General features: G+C 44.2%; 1 protein-coding gene across 1 annotated transcript in view; it reads left to right on the top strand.

Moving 5' to 3' along the window:
• The first annotated feature begins 2,078 nt into the window (after positions 1–2,078).
• ITGB8 (integrin subunit beta 8) overlaps positions 2,079–21,283 on the top strand; it is a 63,773-nt gene continuing 44,568 nt past the window's right edge. The window contains exon 1 of the mRNA XM_054991970.1: positions 2,079–2,229. Within this exon, the coding sequence (XP_054847945.1) occupies positions 2,100–2,229 (130 nt within the window). The 5' untranslated portion in view covers positions 2,079–2,099. The remainder of the gene's footprint in view (positions 2,230–21,283) is intronic.

Here is a 21,283-nt window from a genome sequence, read left to right as displayed (position 1 = left end):
CTTCCAGGAAGTATGTTTAGGACTGCAGCCTCAATTCAGAGTGGTATTCAGGACTTGGAAACTGGCCAACTGGTGACAAAACACAGGCAAAGGAACAATTCAGCCTGAGTTTTACAAGGGACCTACCCCAGGCTCAGTCCCCAAAGCTGTTTTCAGGACAGGCTCAGCCTTGGCACGGCAAATTAATAAAAGGGATTGCCACTTATTAGTTGCGGAAAGCCGCCATCATCATCTCTGGAATTATAGAAGAGCAAGATTTGAGTCCAGTTGCACTTTACAGACCAACTAACTTTCCATGGTGTGAGCTGTTGAGAGTCAAAGCTCCCTTCATCCAATACAAGGAGTGGGAAAAGGTAGGAGTCTTTATAATCCTGGCAAAGGCTGCAGGCAAAGAGATCAGTCCCGAGGCAAAAGAATAAATGGTCATAGATATGACATCCAAAATCACAACATTCAAAAACCAGTGGGTGGACATTTTAATCTTCCAGGACATTCCATTGCTAACCTAAAAATTGCCATTCTCAGACAGAGAACCTTCAAAGAGAAATTACATGAGATTGCTGAAACTGAATTTATCTGCAAGTTTGGAACAATGGACCCCACAAGGTTGAATCTAGACATAGGATTGTTTTCTCAGTACACATACTAGTTTTCTACACACCGCTTCTCTGCCATACTAACCACAGCATGTGGGTAGCCTCCTGACACTCTAATTACCAATGTCCCTTCAGCCCTCTGCCTAGATTATAAAGACTCCTGCTTTTCCCCACTCCTTGTATCTGAGGAAGGGAGTTTGGGCTCTCAAAAGCACATTCCTTGGAAATCTAGTTGGCAATCCTGTTCTCCTGCAGACCAACAACTGGAATGATCTCGACCCCCTATCCTTATCTTCATGGAATTAGGAAAAGGGCTTCCAGATAGGGCTGAGCCTCAGCACTGATGTTTCTGGAAGGGAACCACCACTTCCATGAAGTAGCAAGCCTCCCTTCCCGTTTGCCACAAAGGACTGCCACCTTGTTCCTAGCAGGGGCTCCGCTTAGCAGCGGGATAGGATTCAAGAGGTGCAGTTTCAATTCATGCCGAGGAACGCCTCCCCTGTTGTATAGCTGCCTGCTACACGGAGCCATTTCGGACAACGTCCTGGACTAGCTCCCTTTCGTTGCGTTAACTTGGGGAGAGGAGGTGACATGAAAAGCGGGGGCCCAGCCCAAGCATCCCAAGGGCGCTCGGCTCCTATTCGCCGCCGCCCCCCCCCCCGACGGCCAGTTACCGGCTGGCCTTTTGTGGCCGGGGAAGGGGAGGGGGCCTGCGATGGATTTCCAAGAAGTGAGCGCCTGGGCGGACTGTCAAGCGGCGGCGCGGGGCGGGGCGAGGGAGCCGGAGAGCCAGGAGCGGCCGGCCCCTCGCCTCCGGAGGCACATTCCCGCCGGGAACAATAGAGCCAAGCCGCGCGAGCTGGCGAGCCCCGGCCCGGCCAAACAAAGAGGCGCTGGGCGGGGACTCCGCGGCCCGCCCCCGCGTCCCACACACGTTTCTCCCGTCCCCTCAGCGCCAGGCGCCCCGCAACCTGCCCGGCTGGCCCTTTCGCCGGCATCCCCGCCAGGCTCGAGCCGGCAGGCAGAGGGGAGCGAGACGCCGGGGGCTGGTCACAGAGAGCTCGCGCAGCCCCGAGGGCTCCCTCTGCTCGGACAGCCGGCGGCAGCCTCTCCTCTCCTCTCCTGCCCGGGCTTTCGCTTCGGCCCGTTGCCAAGGAGCCGAGCGAAAGGAGCGAGCGAGGGAGACAAAAGCCCTTTGTGAGCAGCGGCGGCGGCTCCCTGGGAAAGCCGAGCAGGGGCCGAGGCGGTCGGAGAGTCCCGCGGGCTAAGAAGAGACGTGGCTGCTCCTGCGCCCGCCCAGCTGCTGCCGCGCTCGCCCTGCCATGCAGCGGCGCTACGGCGCTGCCTCCTCCGACCTGCGCCCGGGTCCGTGCGGGCGCCGCTCCTCCCCCTGGTGCTGCAGATCTGCCGTCGGATCCCCCTCGAGGGGGCGGAGACCTCTGCGCTGAGCGCCTGGAACGAGCGAGGGAGCAAGAGCGCCGGAGGGGCCGCCTGCCTCGCATTATGTGGGTCCCTCTCCTGGCTTGCCTGGCCGCCGGGCTCGTCTCCTTGCAGCGGGGCCAGCGCGGTCCTGGCCCGGTCCTGGGGGCAGCGCGGCTGCTCGCGGCAGCTGTGCCGGGCTTGTGCCAGCGCAGTAAGTTTTTTTCGAGGGGCGGGTGTGGGTGCGTGCCTTGATTTCAAAGAAAGGGTTAAGCAAAAGTGCGCCTGAATCTTGGCTGTGACCTTATGCAGACCTACCTGGGTATGCCCCGTGGAATTCGGTGGGACTTCATTACCAATAGATGAATATAAGATGGGGCGTTTGATAAAGCTTGCTTAGAACTACGAGCCTCTGGGCTCACTGAGGCTAGCAGAAATGCTTGCTAAAGTTTGGAGAGTTACGATAGAAACGTCGTTTGGCAGCGGCACAGTTAGTAGAGCATCTGCTTCCTATTCAGACAGTCTATCCTGAGTCCAATAGCGCCTTAGAGACAAACTAGATTTCCAAATTATGAGCTTTCGAGTCAGAGTTCCCTTCGTCAGATACAAGGAGTGTATCTACCTTTCCTCACTCCTTGTATCTGACGAAGAGAGCTTTGACTCTCGAAAGCTCATACCTTAGAAATCTTGTTGGTCTTTAAAGGTGCTATTGGACCTGGATCTTACTCTTAGACTGCAGACCAACAGGTCTGCCCACTTGAAACTGCTTCCTATGCAGTAAGTCCCCAGCAACTCCATTTAAAGGGCTAAGGAAGTAGGTGGTGTGAAAGACCTCTCTTTGCCTGAGACCCCAGAAGGGCAATGTTAGTCAAAAAGTAAGTAAGGGTGACCTTGACAGACTGATCAGACTCCAGTGTGAGGCAGCTTCATGTGTTCAGGGATTTAAATGTGGTTTGGATGATGAACTATATACTTATTTACTTTATTTATTTATTTTATTCCATTTATACCCTGCCCTCCCCACAGATGGGCTCTTCTTCTCCTTTAAAGATAATGTTTCTACCTGCTCAAAACAAAAGAGTGTGTTTGAAACCCATCAGGTTTATGGTGGCACATGGTCACTGCCCATTGAAAGTGTTTCTTTCTACTTGCCCTGCATTCCCAAATTTATTTAGAACATTTTTATACCACCTTTTCCATGAATCTGCCTGAAGCAGCTTACCAAATAAAAATAATTAAAAACAAATCCTTAGAGCATATTAATTAAAACCTAGCATTAAAGAAAATCTACACAAGTATGATGGGGAATACTTAAAGGGACAATGCAAATTGAAAACACAGTGTGGTTTCCTATGGGGGATTCTTAAATTGGGGCTGGGGTCATGACCCTTTGTTCCTAATTAGTTTCATTGTGACAATTTTTAAACAACTATTAGTCTTGCCTTCAAATCTTCCTCTTGCCTGTTGAATGTCTGCAGCAGCCTCCAAGTGTGTTTGACCCTGCTTGCTTAGCCAACTTTTTGCATGGGTGAGCAATGAGAGTCTTATGGAAATCCAAAATGAAAAGTGGAGCAAAATGCACATTGTTCTGTGTTCTGACAAGTGAAGCACACCTACGAATGGCTTTTATAGTTACCGTTCTCTTGGATAGAGTGAAGTCCAGAGGAGCAGCTCATAAACAGGACAGGAGTGTTAGATTTTTCCATTAGATGTATTTTGCCTGTTGCTGAGCCAAATCCATGAAAGTTAATTGTTGCTTCATTTCTCACACCATCATTCCCTGAAATAATAACAGGGGTGGAGTCTAGCAGAAACAATGATTGCTGCTTTCTTACAGTACAACCCTAAACAGATTTATACTCTTGTGAGCCCATTGACTTCAATAGATTTAGCAGGGAGCAAATCAGTTTAGGATTGCACTCTTTGTTCCACAGACAGGAAATAGGAGGTGAATCTGTTTTTGTTAATGTGAAGGTATGTAATCTTTCATGTTGCGTGGGATTTGTAATCTGGCAGACCAGAAAGGCAAACTGATTTTTAACTGCGAAGTAAAGAGGCTTTGTAAAATGCAAATACTTTAATTCAGACTGTGTGGCATAACAGTAGATAACTTCTACACTTCATCTACTACCCCCACCCCCCTTTGTGTACATTTAAAATATGAGAACTCCTTGTGAATTATGTCTTCTGCTGATCTGACAATGGCAGTCACTCTTTGCATGTTTTTGCTGGACAACTCTTTTTGCCTGCTCTGTGATAATTCCAAATCATGCCTGCAATGTTGCATGTTTTATATAATATGCCAGCATGACACGGTGGATAACCTGCTGGGTTTAGACACATATGATAGCTCAGATGGGATATTCATGGCATTCTACAGGTTGGTTTTCCCCCCAGCCTTCTCCATGTCACAAGATGTTTGTGGGGGGGGGGGAAGGAGAGAGGAACTGAAATGCCTTCTGTGCGCTGTTGTGTGTATTATGTGCCATCAAGTCACTTCCAATTTATGGCAGCCCTATGAATGAATGACCATCCTATCATTAATAGCCTTGCTCAGGACTTGAGTCCGTCCATCTCACATTAGGTCTTCCTCCTTTCCTACTGCCTGGTTCCCTTTTCCTAGCATTATTGTCTTTTCCAATGAATCTTATCTTCCCATGATGCGAGAAGCACTGCTATGTGATCTAGTGTAATTCTATCTGATCCTTCCTATAAATTGCTCAGGACAGTGGTAGGTAGCTCTTCTTTCCTCCACTTCACTTTCATTTCAACAACCCTCTGATGTAGGTTAGGACAAGAGAGATGACAGCCCCACGTCTGAGTGGGGATTTGAACCCAATCTCTTGAAGCCAAAGCTAACTACACTGGCTGCACCTCATCTGGCATCTCAGCCACATATCTGAAGGTTTTGTGTGTGCATGGCCTCTGTAATAATTTCACTAGGGATTCCTGTAATACTTTTAAGTAGGGCTACAGGGGTAGCTCAGTGTGTGTGGGAGAGGGAGAGAGAGAGAGAGAGAGAGAGTTGAAGTTTAGAGGATGCTTGGCCTGTTCCTATTGCCTATCCTTACTCTGTTAGTAGAATAAGAGTTAATATCTTGTTTGCATCAAAATAAAAGAATCCAGTAAAGCCTAGAGACTTATTCCAGCATAGGCTTTCATGAGTCAGAGATCATCTCATCAGATGCATTGGCGTGTGTATCTTATCAGGCTGATGCTTTTGTAGTCAAAACAGAAGACCGTGTAGGTGAGGGATATGTTACCAAAAAAGGCTGATATAAAACAAGATTCAATATAAAGAGTAATCAGTTCACTCACAGTGGTTGAAGACCACTTCCAGCTGTTGTTAGATAGGCAAGGTAGTATAAAATCTAGCACAGTATTAGCAGCTATGATAGAAAGTTACAAAAGGATGTGGAAGATATTAACAAGTCTGGTTTGCCTGAGTATTCAAGAAGGAACAAAGATGGAAACTGAACTCCATACCAAGGGACGAGTAAGGACTATTTCCCCTAATTTTTGACCTATGTATTGTAATTCATCACCACCAAATGTCAGTGGCGTGGAGAGAAGGAACTCTGTTTCAAGTGAATTCTTACTTTATGGATGCTTCCCTCACAAACCAGGCTGGAAGACTGAATGTAAAACGTTAGAAATTGTTCGGAATTTACTTGATTAGGGCAAAGTTTTAATGCCCAGTGTTTTACTTATTGTTTTTATGATTTTGTGTCTGTATTTTAATTGTTCTATTAATGTGTTTTTGTTTTCTTTAATGGTTGTAAGATGTGATTTTACTATGTTTTAGTTTGTTAGTCACCTTAAGTGGCTCTTACGAGGGTAGAAAGGCAGGGTATAAATTTTGTAAAATAAATAAAAAGTATAATCAAAGACTTCAGTCATCAATAAAGAAGATAAAACCTGTGCCCTCTGTTCTTGGAAATATTCTAATGGAGTAAGGCTAGGTAATAATCAGATATGAATGGGCCATCGTATTCAATGCTCAAGCTAATTTAGCTTACAAATTTAAAATCTATAGTTCTTATAACTAAGGTTATGAGAGTTGTGTTTAGTTGCTTATCTTTGTTTGTGCTTCTTGAACTAAAAGGGGGCAATTAATTTAAGATGCTTGGGGGATAAAATATAGTCCTATGCATTGAGTTTACATGCCAAGGTTTAGCCTGGAATTAATTAAAATGGTAAATTAGACTCTATAAATTGTTGCACACTTAATGTCTCATTCACAGGGTTTTCCCAGTACTGTAAACAGAAATTACTTGGGTGTGTTGTTTAACTTAACTGCCTTGCTTTTCATTTTGTTTGTATATCCAAACTTGAAGCAAATCACTACTAAGTTTATAACACTTCCAAAAAGCCATATTTCAGGAAGTGAATAACATTAGTGAGGCATTATTGGTTGTTGTCCTTTGCCTTTCCTCATATGTCCAGTGCTTATTGAGTCTTGCTAGACTAAAATATCAGCTGTAAGTCTCTGGCCCACATGGCTGAGCCATACTAGATTTGGAAACTTTATGTATTGTGTCTTACAGCTGAATTTCATGAACTGCTACACTATAAAAACTAGGTAAAGTCTGGTCTCCTTCTTCCCTTCCCAGCTGTGGTATGCAGAAGTTTTTGTCATTTTAACTTGTACTTAAAAAAAAAAAGCAGAGCCTAGTCAGAGACAGTGGCACTGAAGAAAAGCTGTCTCTGCTTCAGAGTCCAGATATATTTTGCTCCACTGCTGTCTACTGGTTAAGAGTTTTGCTTTACTCCTGTGCAATGGCTAGTAGATCAGAAATCTACAGCCTCTTTCTTGGCATGTGTTCATGCCAACTTACTGAATCACACTAAAAAAAGCCTAAATGTGAAAGCTCTCTATAGCTACCAATTTTAAATTGGCTATAGAACCACATTCAATAGCTTGAAAAACTCTTCATACTCTTTTCTTTCTGATAGAGCGGCTTTGGAAGGTCCATGCATATTTTTTTGTATTTTTGGTATAATATTCAAAGAGAAACGGTTTCTCTTCCCTGGAAATAAATGTGCAAGTTCCACATTTCAGATGTTACACCAGACCAAGGGCACACCCAGAATGTTTTTTCAGTGGGGGGCAAGGCCTGTTAATTTTAACAAGTCACTGGCCGGATTCTCTACAGTCGTGCCACTTATTCCCTTATGTTTACAATCTGATCATTTTGTCTGGGGATACCAGGGATTGAACCTGGGACTTTCTGTGTGCAAAGCTGAAACTCATACTCCTCCATTGAGCCATAGTCTCCCCCACAAGGGCTACAAGTAGGGCTGCAAGTAGGGCTGCCAGTCCCCTGGTGGGGGCAGGGGATCCCTTGCTCCCAGCCTCTGCCACCTGCCACCACTTACCTGGCTGAGGGGGGAGGGAGACCCAGGGAATGGACCTGAGAAGCAAGGAACCTCACAGACAAGCAGTGTGCAGGTGTGCTCCCTGGTGGGTGTGCTCCCACACTTCTCAGGGGCCAATTTTGGCCCCTAATGGGCTGAATTGGCCCTGTGCAAAGCGTGGGAGCATGCCCGCTGCCAGTGATGTCATTGCGTCAGTACCGGGAGCTAACGTGAGCAAAATGTGTGTGTGGATAAAGAACTCTTGGAAAGTACCAGTTCCCCCCGCCCCAACCAGGAGGGTATAAGGACCTGGCAACCCTATCTGCAAGCGGGCCTGGATCCAGTGTCGTACACTTTTGCACTAATGTGTAACAGCTTTAATTTGTCCAGTTAATAACAATACAGTCAGGCCCAGGACATAAATATAGCTTTAATTTTTCCATTTTACAATAATACAGTAGGAATCTAGGCGGGCAGGTAGGCCTTAAAATAGAAATCAGATCAGATTCAAATCATTTCCCCCACACACACTGTTGTCACCCACCAGGCAAGACTGCATTTCATACCTTCATTCAGAACCTGCCCTAGTTGTAGACAAGAGGTTTGAAACCTGTCTGATTTCTTCATTCATGTATTCTGGCTACATCCTAAAAAACAAACAAAATACGGAGCAGGCCATTCTTCGAACAAAAATTTGCATCTTTGAGAATTTGGATTACAAGGGTTGATAACTCATATCACAAGTTCCTCTTTGATATACGTTTTCAATTCCCCCCCCCCCTTCCTGTGGACGCTTTACAAAGACTGACCAGACGATTCATCTTTACTCATTGTCAAGTGAGCTGCATGCAGAGTGCTAAAAGACTGTCCAACTGTAAATGTTGTACTGTGGAAAGGGCTGAAAGGATATTTTTTTAATTACTTATTTATAGGCCACCTTTCAAGCTGAGACTCAAAGCAGATTACTCTGTGTGTGACTGCATTTAAGTTGACCGTTTCAGCCTATAGCACAAGACACCCAATAAACAACACAGTAGGACAGTCTCACTCAGTGCCTCAGGAGCCATATGTGGCTCTTTTGACATTCATTCATTCATTTGATTTTTATACTCTTCCTCTTCCATTAAGATCTCAAAGCACTGGGCCAAGGAAGAGATATCTGCTTCTGGTTGCGTATCAAGTAGAAGTTAGCCTGGTATCATCAGCGTACTGGTGGCATCCAACTCCAAACCTCCTAACAGCATCTGCTAGAGGGCATACACACATATTAAAAAGCATTGGGGACAGGATTGATTCCATCAAAATCAGGGTTAACATGCTCTTAGTGGGAGCAGGAAATCCCCTGCTCCCACAGTCCACCCACCACCACCACTCACCAGGCTGATGGGGAGGAAGGGTGTGGGAATGGGCCTCCCCAGAGTACTCCCAGGGCGGCATGACAGCATCGCTTCCTGGGAGTGACATCATTACACCACCCCAACAGCACTCCCACACACCTCAGTGGGCCAATTTTGGCCCCAAATGGGTCAAATTGGGCCTGTTTGAGGCCCAACTTGGCCTGCTATGAAGCATGTGCCTGGAAGTGTCACACAGAAGTGATATCACCAAAACTGATGTCATCACACAGGCACGGGAGCTTTGCAAGCATGCAAGGAGCAACAAAAAGGTTAGTGCCAGGTCCCCCCTCCCCTCTGGGAGGGTAAGGGGACCTGGCAACCCTAGTTGGGATGAACCTTCCCTAGTCGGCAACCCTAGTCAGGATGCTCAATGAGGGTGACCACCCTCATTGAGCATCCTTGGAGGAAATAGGCAAACCATTGTAAGGTGGTAGCTCTTACCCCAGTGAAGCTAGGTGGTCTACCAGAACCAAATGGTCAACTGTGTCAAATGCTGCCAACAGATCTAAAAAAATCAGCAGTACACAACTGCTCTTATCTAACTGAAGCCAGCTCTTCCCTGATCTGGCACCACTGCATGTTCCAGAGCAGTGGGCAAGGCCCTTGCCTGGTGAGCTTGTAGTTGAGAGGAGGTTCCCTCCTTGAAACAGCTACCACCAGGTGGACTGGAGGACAGGTAATCTGCAAACCTCCCTGAGTTGTGGGCCTCATGTCAAAGGCCCTTTGTGTCCTATGACTACTTAGCCCCCCCCCCACACACACACACCTGCTGAAACCTCCATTCTTTGATCTCACTCTCTATACCCTTGCCTGAGTCCCTCCAGTCTAAACACAATCTCCACCACCACATGCCAGGCACTTGTAGAGCTGGAAAAGATGGATGGCTTCAAAGCTTATCCTCCTCTCCATCTCTAGTTGAGAGATAGGGAAGCAAGGGAAACTTGATCTGTGCTTGCTTGCCCAGTTACAACAATGAGGAAATGAGAACAGATAATAATAATAACAATGACAACAACAGCATTCGATTTATATACCGCCCTTCAGGACAACTTAATGCCCACTCAGAGTGGTTTACAAAGTATGTCATTATTATCCCCACAACAAAACACCCTGTGAGGTGGGTGGGGCTGAGAGAGCTCCAGAGAGCCATGACTAGCCCAAGGTCACCCAGCTGGCTTCAAGTGGAGGAGTGGGTAATCAAACCTGGCTCTCCAGATTAGAGTCCTACGCTCTTAACCACTACACCAAACTGGCTCTCATGTTAAAGAATGTTCATATAAACATATAACAACAACAACAACATTCGATTTATATACCGCCCTTCAGGACAACTTAATGCCCACTCAGCGGTTTACAAAGTATGTCATTATTATCCACACAACAAAACACCCTGTGAGGTGGGTGGGGCTGAGAGAGCTCCAGAGAACTGTGACTAGCCCAAGGTCACCCAGCTGGCTTCAAGCGGAGGAGTGGGGAATCAAACCCGGTTCTCCAGATTAGAGTCCTGCGTCCTTAACCACTACACCAAACTGGCTCTTTGTTATCTTTGTAATCAGTTGGTGGGTGCCCAAATCATATAAGGTTTATGGAACCTAATCTGAAGAAGCCCATTGAAACAGAACAAGGAATGTTTGCTTGAGCAGTGAGTATGCAGCCTGATCTCTCTTCCAGAACTATACAGAGACTAACGGCCCATTGGCCTGACCCTGCTCGTCTCACTAGGAATGATCTCTGATCTCTCCAGGCTTCCTGCTGACTAGTGGGGACACTACAACATTATAATTATCAAATTTCATACATTATTTTTTTTAAAAAAATCAGTAAATTTAGGATTCTACTGGCAAGTGGTTCCCCTCCGCCAGCCCCATCCGGGACCTCCCATGCACCCAGGGTCATGAAGCAGGGACAATAAGGCCTGGTTTCAATATGATGCAAGCAAGAAAAACTAACGTAGTCAACATTGTGCATGCTTGTGCTGTTAACACATTGAGAATTCGTTGTTTGGGCATGCTTAATGTGCATGTGCACTGAGTGAGGGTAAGGTTTAAATTAAATGCCAGACACATAAAAGGCCAAGTGGATACCTTTTTCTTTTGCCCGCATGGTACTGAAATTGGGCCTCATACTTCCACTGTTGTCATTTCTGTGTACCATCTGAAGCCATTCTACATGTATGCATATATTTATACAAATATTAACCATGCACTCTTATAAGCAGAGTTTCACCCTTCTAAGACCATTGACTTCAGTGGAATAAGAGGATGCAACTCTACTTTAGGTTTGCACTGTAAATCTAGGATATTTATTGAATCGAGAGATTGACTGTCTCCAAATATTGTGAGACAATTATCCTCAGAATTGCAGAATGCAGTTACATAGAACTCGGTTAAGGGGGAAAGATAGAAAACTGTATTGCTGGACTTCTTGAAACATGTCAGTTTATTTACCTTTACTTAAAGTACTCCTTGTGATTGTGAGCAAACAAAAGGGTTTTAATTTCAATTCTGTATTTTTTGTTTGTCAAAGAACATTATCATCATTAATTCCAAAAGTCCACTCAAACGTGCAAACTACTCAAAACTTTCACCACAAACTTAGTCATACCATAAAAGCGATATTATGAACTTGGGGTTCTTATTACAGAGTTCTCTCCTTTGATGGCCTCTTCAAATTTCCTACACGGAGAGCACTTCCAGGTAAGAAACATGCAATTTATGCACACAATTATTTTACTTTGAATACATGGACTAGAAAGTTAAGGTCAGCTGCTCTGTTAGCGCCAACACAAACACAAAAAAGAGCAGTGTGCAAATTCATAGGCATAGAAAATATGTGGCCCTTTCCATTTAGCCTGTTGCAATTCTCCCATAGCCATACCCCATTCCTTTTTATGCATGTATGAATTAGTTCAAAATAAGATCTCTTGAGAAGATGAAAGCAAGTATAGGGGAGGGAATGCCCTACTCATTTCCAGTAACAGCACTCTCTCTCTTGCTTTAGAGTTGATTTGCCTAGCCTCAAATAAACTTGCTGCTGAAAAAAAGATTACTTTCTAATTGTACCTGGCTTTTCTCCCTTGTGGCTTCCCTTACTCCATTTTATTCTCACAATAACAATACTATATGATAGGTAAAGATGAGAGAGGGTGACTCACCTAAGGTCATCCAGCAAACTTCCATCACAGAGTGGGGATTCAAACGTACATGTCCCAGATCTTAGTCTGTCAGTCTTAACTGTTTTAATATTATAGTCATACTTTGTTATTGCCTATGTCATAAGTTCTGAAACTCGTCTTACATTCCTGCAACACTTGTGTTAGTATGTTTGACTTACAATTTGTATTTTATCCCTTAGCCTTGCTGCTTGGTTTATATTCCTTTATTGTTATTTATCCTTTGGAAAATCTTTTTTAAATAAAGGACAAAAAGGGTTTTTAAAATAAAACAATGAAAAAACTGAGTTCTGTTGGTGCAAAGCTTTTTCTTTTTAGTTGTGTGTAATCTGGTGGTAAGCCATTTTATTACAGTAAATAGAAACTGATTGTCTGTGAACGTCATGGATTGCTTTTGCTGCCCTCCTACATACAACTAGCATCCCAGATTTACAGTCTGTTATATGGCCAAGGCCTGGTTTCCATAATGTTCATGAATTTTGTGAGAAAAGGTAAAAAACATATGTGTATGATTTCAGCTAATTATTTAAATTTTTAAGTGAAGGTGGAATGTAAGCCTTAATTTAAAATTGAATGGCAAGCAGAACAGAACATAAGAGCAGAATTCTAAAGTTGTGAGTTCCGAAACAAGTGTCTTCCAGCTTTACTACCCAGCAACAAAGGATCTCTTGTTCTGTGACTTCAACCAAAGGATAATTACAGTTTAACTAAGCCAACTGAAACAAATATCTGATAGTAGGATGCGAGCGCTGGATAGTGAAGTTTGCCAAAAGCATTTCCCAAAGCCATTTGGCTTATTCTAAAACTTCATGATGAAGTAATCAAATGAAATGCATTTCATAGCAAATGTAAAAATGGGCCCAACTGTTCCGCTTTGTCCATGATGTGATTTACAAGTTCAACTGCTAGCTATTTGTGATACATGCACTAATCAGTATCTCATCAGTATCTCATATTAAACTGTATCAAACCTGCCCCCCCCCCAATCGCTTTTTAAAAGAAGTGTCAACAATTTCAATCTAGGCAACTTTCCAGTAGTGGTAGATTTTTTTTTATCCCAAGTGCTAAAAAAATGCAGTATCTACCTGTTAAGATGTTGATGTGCCACCAAATAAAATGACAGAGCACAAATAGGATTAGTTATCTGAGGGCCCACTGCGTTTGAGTTACTTAGTAGCTAGTCTAAAGGGGGCTCTTGTTGAACATCCATTGAGCAAGTATTCCATCCGGCAACTGTTTCCAATTTAAATATTTAAAATATTTTTATCCCACCTTTTCACACAGTTCAGGGTCCCCAATGCAGCAGGCAGCCACACATAAATGGTTAGAGAACACCAAACAAACAGAAAAAATTTTGGCCGCTAGAAGAAGATGGTGATAGAGAAGGGCAAATTAGTCTCTTTGGGAAGGGACTTCTCTCATTTCAGAGCCACAGCCGAGAAGGTGTGTTCTTGGGTTGCCTGCTGTCTAACCTCAGATGGTGAAGGCACCCAAAGCAGGGCCTTGAAGATGACTGCAGTGGTTTGGTAGTATCTTATGGCAATAGGTGGTCCTTAACCTAAGGTCTGGGCAACCTGTCATTTATAACTTTATCCACAGCAGAAAACAATTCCCTATTAAGGAGGTGCATGTTTTGGCCTGCTTTGTTATCTAAATGATTTTTAGATTATGGAAACAAAATACTGCAAACATTAAGGGCAGTTGGGAAGAGAGAGAAAATTAAAGTGACTTTACAACAGCATGAAATGATGCTAGTGATCTGTCTTAGTAGAGTCATCCCTTCCCCCCACCCACCCACTTCCCCAAACATTCTGCTGAAGTGTTTTCCTTTTGTTCCTGTAGTACTTTGCCAGTCTTGTCACATCTTTGTATAGTCGCTTAAGGCAAAATGCTTCATAACTTCTCTAAGATATTCAAAAAAGACCTCCTATGAAGGAACCATCTTAAGTGGCAAATAGCAGAGAAAGGTTGGGGTGGGGGATCAAATGTGCTTCACTTTGGTAAGTTTTAACATAGCTTCAAACCTGCTTATTTTCTTGTGGGCTTCTCCTCCCACTTACATGAAATAAAAGCTGCTTTGTATAGAATGCTCAGTATTCAGGCTGCTTTGCTGTTGCTTTTCCTGAAACAACAATTCAGCAGGAAGAGAATCTTTCTTTCTTTCTTTCTTTCTTTCTTTCTTTCTTTCTTTCTTTCTTTCTTTCTTTCTTTCTTTCTTTCTTTCTTTCTTTCTTTCTTTCTTTCTTTCTTTCTTTCTTTCTTTCTTTCTTTCTTTCACCCTGGGTCCAGAAGACAAGACCTGCAGTCCTAAGCAAGTTACATTGTTATCTGCGCAAGTTCGGTCTGAAGTTGCACAGCCAGAATGAGAAAGAAAGTATTTTACGATGATTAAATCTCTTGCTCTTCCTTCCCTGGTTGATTACTTGATTTACATGAATTGTACTGGACATAAGTAGAATGAAAAATATGGTCCAAGTGAAACTTGAGAATATTTCATTGAGTTTGTATCAAGCTCTGTTGTCTTGCTGTCCCAGTCAACTTTTGAACTGTATCTCTGATTGTAAATTGTAAGTAGCAACTGAGTAGCAGCAAGGAAATAGATGTCTTTTTAAAATTTAGTAGAGTCTAATTGTACATTGTGGCTGCACTGCATCTCTGAGGCTCTTGGCTATGCAAAAAAAGAGCTTTTGAACTTTATCACTGATTGTGAATTGTAATAGCAACTGAATAGCAGCAAAGAAATTGATGTCTTTTTACAATAGTACATTGTGCCTGCACTGTATCTCTGAGACCCTTGGCTGTGCAAAAGCTATAAAACAATGAGGTGTTGTGCGGTTTAAGGACAGAAATGTGCAGGAAGGTGCTGTACACTTACCTAGCTCGTTGTTTTTTGGTTAGCCAAGTGTTGAGACTAGAAATGAGTTTGGCTTTGAGAGGAGGGATTGCAAGTGGAGCCGATTTAGCTCCCAGCCTGCTGTTTCTCTGCTTGAAACTGATCGCATGCTGCTGTTTTACAGCTATTTGGCACAATCTGCATTCTCAGACATGGGGTGCCTCGGTTATTTAGCAAAATCACTGAAGTTTGCAATTACCCGACTTGAACTTGGGTTAAGAATTCATTGAGCTAGTAATCTTCGAACAGTTTGTGAACAGAGTGGCATTTTATTTGGTGTATTTAATAATTTTATGTACCACATCTCAGTTTTAAAAGTCCCAAGGTGGTTTCCAATTATCAGTAAAGACAGATATAAAATACATAATGAAATCAAATGCAGTAAAAAATAGTAGCACCATAACACCCAATCCAATCTAGAAGCAATAACAATTAATTGAAAAAAGTTACATAAATTTAACAAAATGACAAGCTGCAGTAGTACATACAAGACTTGTGTCAAAAGACAGCAGGGGTAGGCACAGAAGTCAACAAAGGATTGCACAATGAAATACAATCATTATCTGAGACTTCCTGTGAACAGAGGGGGAAAACTGCAAGCCCTTCCATGCATTACAATACAAATCGGTAAATTTAATAACCTGGCTATGACCCCAGGGGATGTTGCCTGTTCTCAAATAAAAAAGAAGATTTAGACAAAAGCATTCTCAGAGATCTGGCTGTGTAGCACAAGCCACTACAGTGGATGCAAATTGGTATTGTCAAGACAAACTTTGTCAGGGAATATTGAGGCCATTGGGTCAGAAGAATCATAAAATCATAGAGTTGGAAGGGTCCATACAAGACCATCTAGTCCAACCCCCTGCCCAGTGCAGGATCAGCCTAAAGCATCTCTGACAAGTATTCATCCAGCCTCTTCTTGAAAACTGCCAGTGAGGGGGAGCTCACCACCTCCCTAGGCAGCTGATTCCACTTTTGAACTACTCTGACCGTGAAAAAGTTTTTCCTAATATCCAGCCAGTACCTTTGTGCATGTAATTTAAGACCATTGCTTCGGGGCCTACCCTCTGCTGCCAACTGGAACAGCTCCTTGCCCTCCTCCAAATGACAGCCTTTCAAATATTTAAAGAGAGCAATCATGTCCCCCCTCAACCTCCTCTTCTCCAAACTAAACATTCCCAAGGCCCTTAGCCTTTCCTCATAGGGCTCAGTCTCCAGACCCCTGATCATTCTCGTCGCTCTCCTCTGCACCCTCTCGATTTTGGCCACATCCTTTTTGAACTGAGGCCTCCAGAACCGCACACGATACTCCAGGTGTGGCCTGACCAAGGCAGTATAGAGAGGGGCTATGACCTCCTGCGATTTCGACGCTATGGCCCCTTTGATACAACCCAAGATTGAATTAGCCTTTTTTGCCACTGCATCACACTGACTGCTCATATTTAGTTTACAGTCCACTCTTACCCCAGGATCCCTTTCACATATACTACTGCCCAGAAGTGTATCCCCCATCCAGTATTTGTGCTTCCCATTTTTGTGGCCCAGATGTAATACTGTACACTTGTCTTTGTTGAATTGCATCCTATTCACAGCTGCCCACTTCTCCAGAGTATTCAGGTCTTGTTGAATTTTAATTCTATCTTCTTGGGTGTTTACTACTCCTCTAAATTTGGTATCATCAGCAACTTTAATGAGCAGCCCTTCCACTCCTTCATCCAGATCATTGATAAAAATATTGAAAAGTACCGGGCCCAAAACCAAGCCCTGTGGCACCCCACTGGATACCTCCCTCCAATCTGATGAAATGCCGTTGACCACCACTCTTTGAGTGCGGTCCTCTAACCAGTTCCCTATTCACCAAACTGTCCTATAGTCTACTCCACAGTCTTCTAGTTTGCCCATCAGAATGTCATGGGGGACCTTATCAAAAGCTTTACTGAAATCCAGATAAATCACGTCAACAGAGTTCCCCCGATCCAGTAAGCTGGTCACTTGATCAAAGAAGGAAACCAGGTTGGTCTGGCAAGATCTGTTAGGAACAAAACCATGCTGACTTCCCCGGATCACTGAGCGGTCCTTCAGATGCTTACAGATTGATCCCTTTAAAATCTGTTCTAATATCTTCCCAGCAACAGAAGTCAGACTGACCGGCCTGTAGTTTCCCGGGTCATCCTTCTTCCCTTTCTTAACGATTGGGATAACATTCGCTCTTCTCCAATCTTGTGGCACATCCCCAGTCCTCCAGGAGGCCTTGAAGACTTCTGCAAGTTCTCTAGAAAGTTCTTTCAGCACTCTTGGGTGCACCCCATCTGGCCCAGGGGATTTGTATTCATCCAGTGCAGCCAGATGCCTCTCCACAACCTCTCTGTCAATGTCAATTAGCCACTCAGGTGTCCTGCCACATTTTCTACTATCTCTGATGTGCCTGAGAAGCTTGCATTGTATGCAGGCGAGGGAAATCGAGCACTGTAAATTTGCCTGGTGATTGTGTTGTTGATTGTGTTCAGGCTCAACTTCTCAACGTATCTAAAAGAGAGGTGTTCCATAACTTGAGGTGACCACAATGGACCTGTCCCTAATGGCCCCCTCTACCTTGCCTCAGAGGTTGGGAGTAGATGGCAGATGTCTTCTGAAGAAGACCATAAGTGTTGTACAGGCTCCTTTAAGTGCCTATGAGCATTTACGGTGTCCAAGATAGCATTTGAAATTAAACCTGTAACTAATGAGTCGACAGTGAACTTCTTTCAGTCCTGGAAAGGTATGTTCACTACAATTGGGCAGGTGCCCCGGAGAGTCAAGGATTTTCTAAACAAATAGTACGTTGTTGCAAGCCAAGCTTGCTGCATATTTGATAAAAGGTTTGTGGACTGTCTTCGAAGGCAGGCCCATGATGAACCCATTGTAGTAATCTAACCTGAACATGACCAGGGCATAAATAACTGCTCATTTCCTGTTTCTGTATCTGGCAAACCAACAAAAGCAGATTAAAAATTCTGTGTGCTACAGATGAAATTCAGAGACCCATCTGTAGATGTGCATCTAGCTGCCCTCATAAGATGCAAACCTGCTTCTTTAAAGGGCTTTACGTCCTCGTTCAGAGTAGGCCAAATCTCTACTCCTTGATGAGTGCTATCACTGACCAGTAGAAACTGTTTTATCTGTTCATCAGTCTAATCTGAATCATGGCTGTACAATGCAGGAAGAGGTGCATGGAAGTAAGAGTGGGCCTCATTGGAGGGGGGAGCTAATTGTCCCGAGGGGCCTAGAGAAAGGATGGACATGCTTTTCCACAAGAGTCTATGGAAAGCTCTGCTGGAGTGAGGTGGCCTCGGCAGTGCTGAGTAATGCAGGTACTAGGCTTGTTTGAGAAGTTTTTGGTCTGGCTTAAGATTCTGCATATTCACAAGCGATGTTCATGCGCATCAAGCCATTTTGTGTGTACATGTGCAAAATTATGTCCAGTGGAGAACGTGTTATTTAACAGGTAATCAAATTGGGGGAAACGCAGTGCTTTTTTTCAGCTGGAACGCGGTGGAACGGAGTTCCGGCACCTCTTGAAAATGGTCACATGGCTGCTGGAGCTGTGCAGAGGGCGATCTACACTCCCCTCTGACTGGAGATCAGGGGGCGGGGCCATGTGACCATTTTCACGGAGGGCGATTTAAACTTTAAAAAACTCCCCCCTTGTTCCAGCTGACCAAAAGTGACATCATTGTGCGGTCCTGAGTTCCCCCACCTCTTTTCCCAGAAAAAAGGCCCTGGGGAAACAGATGAAATATTGCCCATCTTGTGCAATTTCCTCAAGCCCACATGTGAACCAAGCCCAACATGAGGCCAACATGCTTCCAAATTTTTCCACCCAGCCATTTGCCTCCATCCCAGGGTTTACTTTGAACTTCAAAGAGGGCTGCATTGGGTCTTTAGCTGATTCCTCTGAACTCTGCTGCTCTCTCACAGGGGGAATGATCCTCCCTTTGGTGTTTTGCATATTCTGTAACATACTTTTTTCCTGCCTGAAACAATTTAGGCTTCCTGCTCCAAGTGATTAATATATTTTCACTCGTTCTGTCTAAAAGAGCTCTAAAAAGCTAGAGGCTGATTTTCCCCCTTCTTTCCTTTGTTTAATCCTGTCTAATTAGTAATACTGGCTTAGTGTAATTCCCTGGAAGCACATTCTACAAGTCTGCAAACTGCCTTTTTCTTAAACTAAATATTAAGATTGACCATAATGAATGCCAACTTTTTGTTGTGCTAGTCACCATTGCATATTTTCTTAAAAATGAGCATTAACTGTAGCTGTGAAGGCTGATAGATGGAAGTCCAGCAGGTGTTGGGAATGATGTGCATTTCATTTTCATGAATACACAGATATTTTTTAAAATGCAGAAAATTCCCAGGAGTCCTCGCTGCCTCCACCACATCCACTACTTCCCTGAATGTAGAAAGAGAGAGTCCATGTGGGAGGATTCTTGGGAATTGGCCGGTACAAAGTTTCATATACAGGTGGCTCTCATTTATTTTGTTTGGAGTTTTGCAGGTGTAATTGTACAGGTCTGCAGGGACAACTGGCTGAGTGACATGACTGAAGAGTGCTGCAGGGCAGCACAGGCTCGTTCACCTGTGTTTACATTTCTTGCAGCCAAGTGCATGAACTGACTCAACTGCAAAAATAGCGTGTTTGTAAAATGAAAAATGTTTGGAAAATGTTTAGTGTTTTATCTGTAATAGCTTGTTTGCAGTCACTGTTTGCATACACTCAAGTGTGTACTACTAAGTCTACTAGAAATGTGTGTACCAGTTCCAAGTCTTCTAGGCAGGACCCAACTCAAAAAGCTTGAGGGTACCTCCTCCATTACTCTCAGAGACAAGGAAGTATTCAAGTGTCTTAGAAAAGGTGGGAGCTTATGGCCTCTCCAATTCCTCCCCGGGGATAATGAAGAGCCCTCAGACCTGTTGTTCAAGTTTAAAACTGTTTGCCAGCTGGAATCCAAGGTGTCTTTCTTTCAATAAGAATCCTTTGAGAATTCCAAGATGTGTAAGGCGATAAAATGTCCAGGAATGGGGTTTGCCATTATTACCTCAGAGAAGCTATGTACAGATAGTTGAATGCTCTAAAATAACAAAGCTTGCTAAACTGGATACTTAAATCTGCAGATCAGGGCCATTTTCACAGAAGTAAGATATTTCTGCAAATTTGGGGGTCCTCCTAGGTTTGCAGAAAAATCTTAAACTTTTTGGGAAAATAGAGGGGTGTTTTGTTTTTAAAGAAAACCCAAACACAGGAGCTGTTGTCTGTGCATGTGCAGCAAGAGCTCCTGTGCTAGAACATGGCTCATAGTGCCACTCCCAGCCTTGTGGGGAGGAGATCTGCTGCCATCACTGAGGCAGCAAAACTGCAGGCAGGCAAAGCTGCAAACAAAGCAGGAGCTGCTGCCACCAAGGTGCCAAAGCTGCAGGTAGCAACCACTAATGGGGGATGGGGGGCAGGCAAGGGTAGGCAGGCAGGCCATGCCACTGATGGGGCAGACCACCAATGATGGGAGGGGGACAGGAGGCAGCCAGGGGAACAGGAGGCAAGCCACTCTGATGATGGGGGGAAGCAGGCAGGGAGGCAGGCTGCACCATCGACGTAGGGGAAGCAGACATCAGGCAGGCAGGTTTCTGTGAAGCTATGGAGTGTCTGGGGAGGAGGATGGAATTGCTCTCTCATACACACAATTCTTGTAGGTCCCTGCTTGTATATTTATATTCATGAATGAGAGCTTTAGGACAAAAAGACTTCAGAAGAAATACTCTTCTACATTCATTTATGAATGTTACCCTCCCTGAAGGAAAATTGCTTCGGGTGGAAACTATCATCTTCACGTAAGGGTAGAGAAGGGAAGGGATGCTAGCAAATGCTGTTTGGGGGGGAAATAGCAAATATCTGCAGAACTGAACTTGCAGAAGGAAGCAGCTCTGAAATGAGAATGGCAAAATCTCATAGCAGCTATGCTTTGGGAATGTGCTGTTCCTAGGATATACTTCCAGCAGAATTTTTTTAAATGTACACAATGAATTCTCTTTGAATGTCTGTCAATAGTACACAAGTCCTGGAGACTGAGACTGGTCCTTAGATGTGTATAGATGGGGTGATGTTTGGTTTGGGTTTTGCTTCACATAAGCCAGGCCTCCTTCTTCATCTCCACCCCACCTCCAGAAGGTTGTGCTATTAGTTTGAGGTATAGGCTACCCACATAGCAGATTTTGATTGGAATGGGCTGTAGGGACCATATCACCCTGGTCTTGGCCCATCTACACTGACTTCCAATCTGTTTCCAGGCACAATTCACAGGGCTGGTAGCCTCCAAGTGGTGGCTGGAGATCTCCCGGAATTACAACTGATCTCCAGGCCACAGTTCAGTTCACCTGGAGAAAATGACAGCTTTGGAGGGTAGACTGTACTTCA

This window comes from Eublepharis macularius, chromosome 11 (assembly GCF_028583425.1).
Source record: "Eublepharis macularius isolate TG4126 chromosome 11, MPM_Emac_v1.0, whole genome shotgun sequence".
Classification (NCBI taxonomy): Eukaryota; Metazoa; Chordata; class Lepidosauria; order Squamata; family Eublepharidae; genus Eublepharis; species Eublepharis macularius.
The sequence above is the reverse complement of the archived record's forward strand: the minus strand, read 5'-3'. Positions and strand labels throughout refer to the sequence as shown.